This window comes from Rattus rattus, chromosome 1 (assembly GCF_011064425.1).
Source record: "Rattus rattus isolate New Zealand chromosome 1, Rrattus_CSIRO_v1, whole genome shotgun sequence".
In the NCBI taxonomy this organism is placed as follows: Eukaryota; Metazoa; Chordata; class Mammalia; order Rodentia; family Muridae; genus Rattus; species Rattus rattus.
In genome coordinates this window covers 144278146-144293055 of record NC_046154.1, presented here as the reverse complement: position 1 = coordinate 144293055, position 14910 = coordinate 144278146, and the positions used below count along the sequence as shown (strand labels likewise).

Genomic DNA, 14910 nt, shown 5'->3' with positions numbered 1-14910 from the left:
CCTATGAAACTAATTAGAACTTCTACCCAAAGTCATTAACAATCGGTATTTCCATTAGTTGCTATGAAACAAGTTGAGCTTTTCTTGCATTTTCCTAAAAGTAACCTCCGCCCCGACAGACCAACTTGGTTAACAGAAAACACCCCTCCCTCAAATCTAGATTTCCAACTCATAATTTACAAAAAATAATGCAAGTATTAATACTTGTGCAAAGATAAGTTTATTAAGATTAAAAAAATAACATCCAGAAATAACCATGGAATCTGCTGGGTGTAGCCTCTCCTTTATAATCTCAGCACTTGGCCTGAGTGAGTTCCAGGCAGCCTTGGCTCCATAGCGAATTCCAGCCCAGCATTTGCTAAAAACTAAAACCCAAGCCAATTAAACAAAAGCCATCGGCTACAAACAAAATGACAACCATTTTCTGGAGTAACAAGGTTAATTACCATCATTTAGTGTGGTTCCAAATTATTGGCCAAATGCACCACCTGAACCAACATCAAGAAGCACCATACTTCCTGCTTTGATAAATATACAAGCTTTATTACCAAAATAATGCAAAAATGTTGAAACCAGTCTACTATAACCTAGAAATTTGATCAACCTTTACCCAGCATCCAAAGTCAGGATAAAAAAGGCAGGCCTTAACTTATTCCTGGTTCTGACCCCAGTATTTCTGTAATTCTCATAATCTCAAAACACACCAACCAGTCAGTGTCTCCCATTAATTCGCAGTCCAGCACTGACTCGAGGGGAGGCAAACCTGTCCGTTCAATGTCAAGCTCACTGAGGACAGCGGCCACCTCCTGACCCAGCCTACAGCAAGTACGGTTCTAGCTTTTCAGAAGAGGTCCAGAGGGGAGAGCACTACTTTCTCCTCTTCCCCCCATGGTGCGGCACTCCTTTCTTCTTGCCACCTAAGGCAGGTGGCCTGGAATGCTTCTTGCCTCCCAAGACTCCTTTCCTCTTCTCTCCCTGACTCGGTGGACCGCCCTTTCTCTTGCCCGAAGGTCCTTGCCGGCCCCCTTTTTTCTTGCCTTTCTGGCTCATTTTCCTCCTCTTGGCAGCCTCCTCTTGGTCCTCTTCCCTCATCTGCTTGTTGGTGGCCCTCGTCACGTCCAGCTGAGGTTTCTTGCTGTTCATGACTCGAAGCAGCTCCAGTTGGTTTTTTTTCTCGGCTGCAAAGTCCCCAAAGAGGGGCTGAAACTTCCTCTTCTTGCCGGAGCCCCGGGGCGCTTTCTCCTTGGGGAGGCGCTCCTGGAAGCGTCCCACAGAAGCGGTGGAGACCTTGGCCACTTGCATGGCGCGGCCCAGCTCCTCCTTACTCTGGTGTCCCGTAGGGTGCAGGCCGGCTGAGCTGGGCATCTGCATCTTGTGCGCGCGGGCCAGGTTCCGCAGACGGTTCAGCTCGTTCTTGGCCACGCGTTCTTTCTTAGCCCGGATCCTCTTGGCGAACTGGTCTTCCATGGGGTCTGCGCTTCCAGGCACCTCGATCAGCCACTCCTTAGTGTCATCTCGGGCACGTTTGTAGCCCCAACGGCGTCGCCACTGGCCACTCACCTCGTCCCACACGAGGTTGGTCTTCTTCTTGGGACGGATGCCCTTAAGGCGCGCGAACTGCTGCCAGCGGGTGAGCGGTCGTGGCCGGGGCAGCGGCTTCTCGCGGGGCAGGCGTGTGGCGGGCTCAGGCAAGCGCGCTACCACCGCCTCCTCCACGCGCTCGGTTGGCAGCTGCCATAGTTGGTTGACAAGAAGCTGCGTGTTGTCCCGCGCCAGGGCCCGCAGCTCGGCCTCCGGCGAGGGTCCGGCCTGGCGCAGCACCGTCGGGGGGTTGCGGTCCGAAGCCAGCAGGTTGCCCAGGTCGAACTCCAGCTCCAGCTCCTTGTGCACCGTGATGCGCTGCAGCTTCTCCGCCTCCTCCTGCTTCGCCTTGGCCAGCAGCTCCTCCACGCTCTGCCCCTCCATGGTTCTCGCCGGCTCCGTTCCCTCACTTTGGGGCTGCAGCGGAATGCTTTGCTACTACAGCAGAACCCAAAAACCAGCCACCACGTGCGGACGTCCGGACTCGTAATCCGGAAGAGAAAAGCTCACTTCCGGGAACCTGCTCGCAACTGGGCGGTGAGCGAAGGACCGGCAGAGGGCGGCATTGGAGAGCAGATGGGCTTAGAGGCGGGACTTGAACTCGTAACCGGATGTTGGCTAGACTGGCGCTGAGGATTGGCTGAATGAAGACTAACAAGCGCAGGGCCTGGTTGGGACTACGTTTCCCAGCATGCCGCGGGGCGGGGGGGGGCGGTCGCGGTAGGAAGCGGGCTGCTCAAACTCTTGGAACTGTGGGCGGGCGTTGTAGTTTCCAGATGGAGTTTACACAACAGTACTTGTGGGTAAATCTATTACAGAGGTGTATGAACGACACAAATTATTTCCCCAGAGTTATATAGTCCGTTTTCTGTGCCCTAGGTGTAAGCGGAGAGAGATCCCACACAGATCCACAGGAATAGAAAATTGGGCAGAGCGCAGGGCGCAGGGCACAGGGTAGGGGGCAAGGCAGGGGGCAGGGGCAGGGCAGGGAGCAGGGAAGGGGGCAGGACAGGGCAGAGGGCAGGGCAGGGCAGAGGGCAGGGCGCGGGGCAGGGCGCAGGGGGCAGGGGGCAGGGCAGGTGGCAGGGGGCAGGGCACAGCAGCCCCAGCCCTCGCCCAGCCCTCGCCCAGCCCTCGCCCAGCCCTCGCCCAGCCCTCGCCCAGCCCTCGCCCAGCCCTCGCCCAGCCCTCGCCCAGCCCTCGCCCAGCCCTCGCCCAGCCCACTACACAAGGTTACTTTGATCAGTGCAACTAGTACTTAAAGGAATTTCATCAGTCTTTAAAAATCACATTAACTTAGATTTACTTTTTAAAACATGAAACTAAATAATTTATTTGTTGTGCTGTCACACATTATATGGCTGTCAGAGGAGAAATTTCTTAAAGTTCTGCGAATTGAACTCAGGTTGTCAGGATTGGGAGCAAATGCTTTTACCCAGTGAGCCTCCTTGTTGGCCCTTGCTTTCTCAATGGTGCTCAATTTCCTCTCCTGGGAATTATGGTGGGAATTATTAAGGATGATTCAGACACGTTTTAGATCTGCAGTTAACATTTTATTTTCACTTTCAATATTTTTGTTCAAGAAATTCAGAACACCAGTTAATTTGATAAAATATTAGCTAGGGGCACTTAAACCACTTAACTCACCTTCACATGGTTCAATTTTACTGATTTGTGATTTTCTGTTGAAAGTATTTCAATGAGGAGTTTTTAACACATTTCACACAAATGTATAAGGGGTGTGTGTGTGTGTGTGTGTGTGTGTGTGTGTGTGTAAGCCACAGGACAGTGGTTCTCAACCTTCCTGATGACCTTTGAATACATTTTCTGATGTTCTGGTAACCCTCGACCATAAAATGATTTTTATTGGTACTGTTAAGGTTTGGGTAACTGCTGCCTGTCTAACCAGGCATTTTATGCTATTATTATTGTTACAAAGAACCTTTCTCATGTGCTATTACTACTGTTACTAGGAAACTTTCTCATGCCTGAGTTGGTTGTATATTCTGTGCTTTGGTGTTCTTGGAAACCACTCGCAATAGAAGTCAGTTAGAACTGCTTTGTATAGTCAACCAACGTAAACTTGGACCTAAACCAACTTTCTGCAGCTGTGTATGAGATTCTTTATTTTTTATTTTTGCCTTTATAAACTGATGCTGGGATAGACCCCAACATAACAGAGACGTTTGTACCAATATATAGCTATTCAGAATAAGCCTTCCATTTTGGGTAGGAATTGAAAAAAGTTTAAAGTTCCAGAGACCTCCCTGAGAATTGATTTGGCAGAAAGGGTTATGCACATGGGTAACTGACATCCTGGCTGGCAAGTTAAGACATGAACGTTATCAAGGCAAGTGTCCCACTAGCGTTGAATACCCCAACCAGTGGGAACAAGGTAAGTGTGCCACAGAGACATATTTCTAAAAAAATCCCCTGTCTCTAAGTCATGATTGGTGAAATAACTCGGCACGGGTGTTTATGGCTTTCAGGCTTGAAAGCTCTGTAGGATTCCCGCTTAGGGTCCTGAGTCTGGTCTTCGGCCCTGTTTGCTCAGTCCTGGGGTGAATACTCAATAAACTATCCCTGTCTGACTGAGATCAGTGTTTGTGTGGTTTGTGAGGGGACTTCTGGACCCCAACAGCTACTTTATAACTTAAATTTGCTTCCATTATGGGTCATAATGTAAGTAATCTATGTTTTCTGATGGTCTTAGGTGACCTCTGTGAAAGGGTTATGTGTCTGTCAGTGGGGTCGTCACTCCTAGATTGAGAGCCATTCCATAGGATGACACTAGGTGTCATGCTCTGTGACTTTCCATATTATTTCCCAGAGATAGTATCTCGCTCTGAACCAGGATATAGGCTGGTGACCATCAAACCACAGGGATTCTCCTAATGTCTCTTCTCGGCCCTGAGATTACAGGAATACATAGTACACAGACACACGGGCTTTCTGAGTCAGTTCTGAGTATTTGGATTCAGGTCTTCATGCTTACATAGCAAATGCTCTTACCACTAATCTATCTCTCCAGCCTTTTGAAAAACTTCTTAATCACATACCACATTTCTTTCAGTTTTAGTTAGAAACCTATCAAAAGTCCATTATTTTAAAAAGAAACAGAGCAGGTATAGCTATTAAATTTTGTGTAGAGAAGAAGATAGAGTAGCTACCAAACATTGTACTTTCGTCTACATGGAACTTTGGGTTTTAACACTGAAACTGAGTGTCTTAGGGTTTTACTGCTGTGAACAGACACCATGACCAAGGCAACTCTTTTTTTCCCCCCAAGGGGATTCTTATAAGGACAATACTTAATTGGGGCTGGCTTTCAGGTTCAGAGGTCCAGTCCATTATCATCAAAGCAGGAGCATGGCAGTGTCCAAGCAGGCATGGTGCAGGAGGAGCTGAGAGTTCTATATCGTCATCTGACTTCCAGGCAGCTGGGATAAGGGTCTTAAAGCCCATGCCCACAGTGACACACCTACTCCAACAAGGCCACACTTTCTAATAGTACCACCCCCTGGGCCAAGCAGATACAAACCACCACGCTGAGTCTACTTGTTTTGCTGTTTGGAAAGGCTTTGTTTTCTAAAAATTGATCAATGAAGCATTCTGCACTTGCCATAATCTTATCACCACCTGTAAGATGATGCGTTTTTATTCATAAAACATCCAAGAAAATGAGATTTGTGTTAACTTTGAGATGTTACTTCTAGAAGAAGATTAATTTATAGATGAAAGATTCATGTTTAAAGGAAAGCTGTAGTTTTGGAAGTTTAGAAGTATTTGTATTCAGTGTATCTAACTAGAAAGTTTAGGTCTACTTTGAGTAATTATTTTTAATTAAATTTAAATTTATGAAAGCAAGATCTCAATGGGCAAGAAATCCTAACTGGTTATATCAGTGAATGCTTGCAGTCTGCATGCAAGAGACCACTTTTGGATACATAGCTGTCTGAAATGAAACAAATAGCCTTTAATTGTGTGCTCACTTGAGTGTGTGCATATGAGTGTGTGTGTGTGTGTGTGTGTGTGTATGTGTGTGAGAAAGTCTTCAGTTGTGTGTGTATGTGAGAGAGATAACCTTCAAGTGTGTGTGTGTGTGTGTGTGTGTGTGTGTGTGTGTGAGAGAGAGAGAGAGAGAGAGAGAGAGAGAGAGAGAGAGAGAGAGAGAACACAGGGATCTCGTGTAGCCCTGGCTAGATTAAATTCACCATGTAGACTAGACTGACCTTGAACTCAAAGAGATCTGCCTGCCTTTGCTTCTTGAATGTTGGGATTAAAGATTAAAGCAACTCTTTAATTTTTTAAAGAGTAGATTCACTTAAGACCCAGTAATTAAGTCATCAGTAACAGTCTAAAGGAAAACAATGTTCAGTTGTCATTATATTAATATTGTATAACAGTATAATATACTATGTGAGTATATATTAATCCTGACAAAGTTCCAGCCAAGCAAATTTTTCTTCTAAATTTCCTGTGCCAGCAACATTAAAAACACATGGAGGTTATGGCTCCTGCTGACTGGTTCGTTTCTAAAGATTAACCATTGTTTTGTAGGATACCTAGAAAAGTGAAAATAAATAGAGTGGTTGTAGACTACACTTTTCATTTCTAGGTGTTTTCACTTGCCAAAGGGAGACACAAGGACAAGAACCTCCTAGTGGCCAGTAAATGTCACTGTATCCTTTAGTGGCCAGTAGGTGTCACTGTATCCTTTAGTGGCCAGTAGGTGTCACTGTATCCTTTTAGCATCTGAGCATCCTCAGCCTCTCCCTGGGAGAGTCTGGTGTAGCAGAAGATGTATAAATTGTATCACTGGCATTTTTCAGATTTTACCCCTTTTGTCTCGTTATTTACCGTATGCGAATTTAGGGGTGCTCCTGGTTTTCTTCCTTTGGGTTTCTAGGGAGCACAGTTTGTCCCAGACTCTAGCTTATTCATTTGGAAAATGAAGAGTTTGACTAGGTAGGCACTCCGACTCGTCTTTCTGATCTTTTCTTCTTGGTACAATCCTGAATTCTTTAAGTGCTCCAATATTATTTTTTTAATAAGGCACTTTCTTCTCTGAACGCACTCCTGGGTCATGAATAGATTTTTCTATGTGAGGTGACCTGACCCGTGAAGTCTTAGAAAGCTCATCTAATTTTTGCGAGATAAGGTGCATGTCTGATATGGAAAGGAAGGGCGGAGGAACTTCCCTGAATATTTCAGACATTTTAAAAATGAGCTACTTCTTTGCCTGAATTCTTGAAATGGCTCAGCTGCTGAAGGTGGTGGCCATCAAGCCTGCGGGCCCCAGTTCGATTCCTGAAACCTATACAGAGTTGAGCAGAGAGTTGACTTCCACATGCTGTCCTCTGACTACCACGTGTGTCCACAAACACAAATTTTAAACACAGAAGTTATTTCTTAAGCCCAGCGCTGTGTAAGATCCCGGTTCATGGCACTCTGCTTTGAAAACTGGCTCCCTTGTGCTAGCTAAGCGTCTTAGAAGCCACTCACCTCCATCATGTTAACTGTTCTATTATGCTCGTAACATTTGGCTGTTTCATTTGCTCTCATCTTTCTAAAGTAAACTTAAAACATGGGGACTTAGTCATGATCACTGCAGTGGTTGTAGTGCCTAAATTACTCTAGAATAGTGCAAAAGTATTTACTAACACTCGGTAAATGTCTACTGAATGAACAGACAAAACACAGGCCTTTTCAAGGAGTTTATGGTCCGGTAAGAACATCAACCACACCACCAGGGCCTCTGTGCTGTGTGGGTGAGGCACAGGGCCTGTTCTCCTAAGTAATGTTGCCAGTGAGAGGTTGGGCCAACTGTCCAGCAGGTAGTTAGGGACTGGGCCAGCTCTACCCGGCCTCTGGACATCCACAAGGTCCCGGGCGGCTGCAGCAACCAGTGATATCTCCATGTTCTCTAGTGGTAATATAATCCGTGGATATCGACACTGACCTCTGCCGCTGTGTAGCCCCAGACCCAGATAATGGCCGTAAGCGGGCGGCTGCTTGGGCTGGAACCTCACCACGGCCCCAGGGGGCAGGGCTGGCCACTCACAGCCGGTTACTCCTTTCCACCTTGGAGTCTCCAGTTCTATCTCTCTCCATAATGCTCAAGCTGCCCCACTTCTCTTCCTCTCCCATCTGTCTACCACACACTCATACGTTGTGGTGGCTCCCGCTGCAGTGTGGTCTCGTGACTGGTGGGACCCTGGATGACATCCTTTTGCAGTGAGTGTCTATGGTGCTCTCGTACTGTGCACTGGAGAACAGGTCTGTAGGTGACATGTCTGTGTTGTCCCGCACTGTGCCACATCGGGGCAGGGTGGGCTCAGGGGTCTGTGTGTCTATGGTGGAGGGTGAAGGGTGGAGGGTGGAGGGCAGGTCTGCACCACGTGGCATGGCTGAGTGCAGCTCTCTGTCTTCCTCCTCTTGTACTGCGCTGCCTGGATTCGCTTTGCTTTGCTTTTTATGTGTCCCAGGCATAAAACAGCTTTGGCCACTGTACTGGTTAGTTTTGTGTGTCAACTTGGCACAAGTTACCACAGAAAAGGAGCCTCAGTTGTGGAAACGCCTTCATGAGACCCAGCTGTAAGGCATTTTCTCAACTAGTGGTCAAGAAGGGACGACCCAGCCCATTGTGGGTGGTGCCATCCCTGGGCTGGGTGTCCTGGGTTCTACAAGAGAGCAAGCTGAGCAAGCCAGGGGAAGCAAGCCAGTGAGTAACATCCCTCCATGGCCTCTGCATCAGCTCCTGCTTCCTGACCTGCTTGAGTTGCAGTCTTGAATTTAGTGCTGAATAGCAACGTGTAAGTGTGAGTTGGATAAACTCTTTCCTCCTCAGCTTGCTTCTTGGTCATGATGTTTGTGCAGGAATAGAGACCCTGACTAAGACAGCCACCAAGCCAGGAATCAAGCCAGGACGAACAAAGGACTGCCATCTCTCTGCCCCTGACTGATATGATAACGTTACTAACAAGGTGTCTCTTTGACCATTGCCAGGAAGGAGGAAACTCTTGCTTGTTTTTAAAATTAAAACTTTTATATGTTCAATTTAATTTCACCAGTTTCAGACTTTGAATATGTGTGTGCATCCATGTACATACATGGTTGTATGTATTTAGACCTATGTGTTCTCTGCTACAACATTTATGCTTCCTGCATTTATACTTTGATGTTCTACACTTCCCTGTGTTTTCCTGGAATTAATCTCCTTTTAAACTAAAATTTCTATGTCTTTGTGAGCACTTACGATGAGTAACTAGATTTTGTCTCGGATCCTGTTAGTTTATTATTGTAACATTCTGCTCTGAAATCACCACAACTCCAAGAGAGGAGCTGTTCATCCGAGAGCACTGTCCTGTTTTTGCAATTAATTTCTGACAACTTAAAGCGTTTTAGCGACATCACTGTCTGACAATGAACACACCATCAGCTAAAGGAATTGTTCATTAAAAGAGCAAAGTTTTCCCTGCCTTCAAACCAGCAATAGAGATAGTTCTCCTCTAGAAAGCACATTTATTTTAACAAGTCGAAAATTAAACTCAGCATGCTCTGATGCCGCGGTTCTCTACCTTACTAATGCTGTAACCCTTTAATACATTTTCATATGTTGCGATGACCCCCAACTCCCCAACATACAAATATTTTTGCTGTTACATCATAACAGTAATTTTGTTATTGCTGTAATTCATAATACAAATACCTGTGTTTTCTGATGGTCTTAGGTGACCCCTGTAAAAGCGTCATTGGATCCCCAGATGGATTGACCCACAGGATTGAAACTAAGGATGGGAAACAAGGCTTTTTAGAGTAAAACACACACACACACACACACACACACACACACACACACACACACACCCAGTGTGGTACCAGAAACTGGAGTATTTCTGTGATAGGCCTGACTATGCCTTTGTTTGGAGGAACATCGATTTTGGGACTTTGGGTTTGGAAAGCAGTTGAATGCTTTAAGTGGTCCATAATGGGACACACTGGTAGGCACAGAGAAAAACAATGGTACTGAGAGTGATTTGAATTGTGGAGGTGTGACTCAAGTGGCTTCAGAGGAGAAGTGGCCTACAGACTGTTTTTGCGATATTGTGTCTAAGAGTGTGGCTGCTTTGTCTGAAGTCGGCCTGAGGCTAAATTGAAGAGTGTTAGATTGATTGTATTGGTAGAGGAGATTTGAAAACAGCCCAGTGTTAACTGTTTCCCATGGTCATTAGTGACCAGCCTTATGCAGATCTATAATGAAAAGGAGCAAGCTGAGCTTGCTCAATGTACAGTTTGAGAAGAAAGGAAGCACCGAGAAGTCTAAACAGGGTAAAGAAAAGCCTGGTGATAAAGGAATAAAAGTTTAATGACCTCAGAGCGTGACCCCAACCACCTAAGCTTCCTGTTGGTGAAAAGGAATTAAAAGCTCAGGGCCACTTGTGGTGGTGCATGCCTTTAATCGCAGCGAATATCTGAGTTTGAGTCCAGCAAGTTTACGGAGTGAGTCCCAGGACAGCCAAGCTTAGGCTGTAAAGGAAACCATCACAACCAGAAAGGTGGTGAAAATATATTTGAATTGATGAGGGCCCAGCAAGCAGCAGGACCTGGCAGCTTTAGAGTCAAGGATACAAGACAGGGGTTATGGAATCTCCTTTCACGACTAAGGAAAGCCACTGAGGCCAGGTGATCTCTACATGGAGGTCTAGAGAGGCCATCATGTGAAGCTCTGAAAGTGAAGCCTGGATTGCCTTGGAGACCCCAAAATGTCGGAGATGCGAGAGTCATATAATCCCTGCCAAGGAGAGCTGCTATCGGGTATCAGAAACAACTGTGTTTAGTCAATAAAGCTGAAAGGAGTTAGAAATCTAAAGAGCACATTGCCATCATATATGGACATGCAGAACTTGGAGTTTGCCCAGCCAATTTTTGGCCTTGCTTTGATCCAGTGTTTCCTCACTGTGTTCCCCTTTTCTCCCCTTTGGAATGGTAATGTACGTTCTACGCCATTGTATGTTGGAAGTGTGTGATCTCATTCTCAGAAGAGACTTTGAACTTCAGACTTTTAAACAGAATCGAGGCTGTTATAGACTATGGGGACTTTTGAAGTTGGACTAAATGTATTATGATATAACTATAAGCCTATAGAAATCAGAAAGTGGTGGTTTGAGTAGGAATGGCCCCCATAAGCTCATAGATTTGAATGCTAGGCCACCAGGCAGTGGCACTATTAGGAGATACTGTCTTCTTGGAGTAGGCATGGTCCCATGTGAGAAAATGTGTCACTGGTGGTGGGCTTTGAGGTTTCAGAAGCTTAAGCCAGGCCCAGTGTCATTCTCTTCCTACTGCCTGATGCTGCCATGCTTCCTGCCATGACAATAATAGACCAAGCCTCTGAACCTGTAAGCCAGCTCCAATTAATTGCTTTCCTTTACAAGAGTTGTTTTGGTCATGGTGTCTCTTCTAAGCTATAGAATGTTTTGGTCATGGTGTCTCTTCTAAGCTATAGAATGTTGTGGTCATGGTGTCTCTTCTAAGCTATAGAATGTTGTGGTCATGGTGTCTCTTCTAAGCTATAGAATGTTGTGGTCATGGTGTCTCTTCTCAGCTATAGAATGTTGTGGTCATGGTGTCTCTTCTAAGCTATAGAATGTTGTGGTCATGGTGTCTCTTCTCAGCTATAGAAACTCTAACTGAGACAACCAATAGAGGTAAAACTCTCTACAATAATCTCTCTCTCTCTCTCTCTCTCTCTCTCTCTCTCTCTCTCTCAAGAAAAAAGCATTTCTGTTTCTCTAACCATTTCTTTTTATAAAGATCTTGCTGTGTCTTCCAGCACATCCACAGAGAACTTTGCAGGCTTCATACACTTGGTTAGTGCTTCCTAGTCACTGAGGTAGCTAGGTTTTGAGATGCCCATTGACAGTCTCTGTCCTTTTTTTTAAAAAAAATTATTATTTTATTAGGTAAATACAATGTCACTGTCTTCAGACACACCAGAAGAGGCATTGAATCCCATTACAGATGGTTGTGAGCTCTCATGTGGTTGCTGGGAAATGAACTCAGGACCTCTGGAAGGGCAGTCAGTGCTCTTAACCACTGAGCCATTGCTCCAGCCCACATGAATCTCGTTCTAATAACATGGTCCTGCTTCCATTACCATTCACCCATCTCTATCCAGTTTCTTACTCCAGGACACAAGAAACTGGAACCACTCCAGAGAAACCCACTAAACTCACATATCAGTATTTGAAAGGTGACTAAAGATGTTGAACATTTCTTTAGGTGTTTCTCAGCCATTTGATAGTTCTCAGTTGAGAATTTTTGTTTAGATCTGTACCCCATTTTTTTTTATTATTATTATTTTTTATTATTATTAACTTGAGTATTTCTTATATACATTTCGAGTGTTATTCCCTTTCCCGGTTTCCGGGCAAACATCCCCCTCCTCCCTCCCCTTCCTTATGGGTGTTCCCCTCCCAACCCTCCCCCCCTTGTTGCCCTCTCTCCAACAGTATAGTTCCCTGGGGGTTCAGTCTTAGCAGGACCCACGGCCTCCCCTCCCACTGGGTCTCCCCCCAGGACATTCTTTGCTACCTACGAGGTCAGAGTCCAGGGCTGTACCCCATTTTTTAACAGGGTTATTTGATTCTCTGGAGTCTAACTTCTTGAGTTCTTTGTATATATTGGATATACAATTGATAGCTTCCTATCAGATGTAGGATTTGTAAAGATCTTTTCCCAATTTGTTGGTAGCCATTTAGTACTGTTGACAATGACCTTTGCCTTACAGAAGCTTTGCAATTTTATGAAATCCCATTGGTCTATTTTTGATCTTAGAGCATAATACATTGGTGTTCTGTACAGGAAAATTTCTCCGGTGTTTGAGGCTCTTTCCCACTTTTCTTCTAATAAGTTGAGTGTATGTGGAGGTCCTTGATTCACTTGGACTTGAGCTTTGTACAATTGAACAAGGGATCAATTTGCATTCTTCTACAAGTTGAACCAGCATCATTTGTTGAATATGCTGTTATTTAAACACTAGATGGTTTTAGCTCCTTTGTCAAAGATCAAGTGATCATAGGTGAGTGGGTTCATTTCTGAGTCTTCAATTCTATTCCACTGATCTACCTGCCTGTCTCTGTACCAATACCATACAGTTTTTTTTTTTAATCACTATTGCTCTGTAATACTGCTTGAGGTCAGGGATGGTGATTCTCCCAGAAGTTCTTTTATCATTGAGGATTATTTTTACTATCCTGGGTTTTTTGTTATTCCAAATGAATTTGCAAATTGCTCTTTCTAATTCTATGAAGAATTGAGTTGGAATTTTGATGGGGATTGCATTGAATCTGTAGATTGCTTTTGACAAGATGGCCATTTTTACAGTATTAATCCATGAGCATGGGAGATCTTTCCTTCTTCTGAGATCTTCTTCAATTTCTTTCTTCAGAGACTTGAAGTTCTTGTCATACAGATCTTTCACTTGCTTAGTTAGAGTCACACGGAGGTATTTTATGTTATTTGTGACTATTGTGAAGAGTGTCATTTCCCTAATGCCTTTCTCAGCCAGTTTATCTTTTGAGTAGAGAAAGGCTACTGATTTGTTTGAATTAATTTTACACTCAGCCACTTTGCTGAAGTTGTTTATCAGGTTTAGGAGTTCTCTGGTGGAATTTTTGGGGTCACTTAAATATACTATCATATCATCTGCAAATAGTGATATTTTGGCTTCTTCCTTTCCAATTTGTATCCCTTTGACCTCCTTTTGTTGTCTGATTGCTTGGGCTAAGACTTTGAGTACTATATTGAATAGGTAGGATGAGAGTAGGCAGCCTTGTCTAGTCCCTTATTTTAGTGGAATTGTTTCAAGTTTCTCTCCATTTAGTTTGATGTTGGCTACTGGTTTGCTGTATATTGCTTTTACTTTGCTTAGGTATGGGCCTTGAATTCCTGATATTTTTAAGACTTTTATCATGAAGGGGTGTTGAATTTTGCTAAATGCTTACTCATCATCTAATGAGATGATCATGTTTTTTTTTTTTCTTTTTCTTTGAGTTTGTTTCTATAGTGGATTCCATTGATGGATTTCCACATATTGAACCATCCCTGCATCCCTGGGATGAAGCCTACTTGATCAGAATGGATGATCCTTTTGATATGTTCTTGGACTTGATTTATGAGAATTATTACTGAGTATTTTTGCATTGACAGTTATAAGGGAAATTGGTCTGAAGTTCTCTTTCTTTGTTGGGTCTTTGTGTAGTTTAGGTATAAGCATAATTGTGGCTTCTTAGAAGCAATTGGGTAGTGTTCCTTTTGTTTCTATTAAGTGGAACAGTTTGGACAATGTTGGTATTAGGTCTTCTATGAAGGTTTGATAGACTTCTGCACTAAACCCAACTGGTTCTATGCTTTTTTTTGTTTTTGTTTTTGTTTGGTTGTGAGATGTCTAATGACTGCTTCTACTTCTTTAGGAGTTATGGGAGTGTTTAGATGGTTTATCTGATCTTGATTTCACTTTGGTACCTGGTATCTGTCTAGAAAATTGTCCATTTCCTCCAGATTTTCCAGTTTTACTGAGTATAGGCTTTTGTAGTAGGATCTGATAGGTTTTTGAATTTCCTCAGATTCTGTTGTTATGCCTCCCTTTTCATTTCTGATTTTGTTAATTTGGATATACTCTCTGTGCCCTCTGGTTAGTCTGGCTAAGAGTTTATCTATCTTGTTGATTTTCTCAAAGAACCAGCTCCTGGTTTTGTTGATTCTTTATATAGTCCTTTTTGTTTCTACTTGGTTCATTTCAGCCCTGAGTTTGATTATTTCCTGCCTTCTACTACTCTTGGGTTTATTTATTTCTTTTTGTTCTAGAGCTTTTAAGTGTGCTATTAAACTGCTGACATATAAACTTGCTTTATAGACTAGACTGTTCCAGAACTCATGTAGACCAAGATGGACTTGTCAGTCTTTTTTCCTCTACCTTCAAAATGCTAGATTCCAAGTGTGTACCATCATGCCTGGTAACAGTGTGCCTTTTAATACAATTTCCTAGGACCAGTAGGATGGACTCATTATATGAAGAAGACAGCCGAGCAACCCAGGTACCTCTCAGATTCCCTTGGCTTTGGCTAAGGACAGAAATTGTGCTGTGGCTTCAATGTCCCTCTGGCTAGAGAACAAATAGAAGCCAAAGTCAGAGGTTCTTTGTATAGTTCTCTTTGTTTCTACTTGATTTCAGCCCTGAGTTTGATTATTTTCTGAAGTTTATTTGCTTCTTTTTAGTCTAGAGCTTCTAGGTGTGCTATCATGTTGCTAGTGTATGCTCTCTCC

The 14910-nt window shown here is 44.0% G+C and overlaps 1 protein-coding gene across 1 annotated transcript; it reads right to left on the bottom strand.

The window, feature by feature from the left end:
* Nucleotides 1-197: 197 nt before the first annotated feature.
* On the bottom strand, nucleotides 198-2075 carry Rrs1 (ribosome biogenesis regulator 1 homolog). Its single transcript, XM_032906516.1, has one exon. It carries the CDS (start codon nucleotides 1963-1965, stop codon nucleotides 868-870), a length of 1098 nt encoding a protein of 365 aa, XP_032762407.1. The 5' UTR covers nucleotides 1966-2075; the 3' UTR covers nucleotides 198-867.
* Between the last annotated feature and the right edge of the window lie 12835 nt (nucleotides 2076-14910).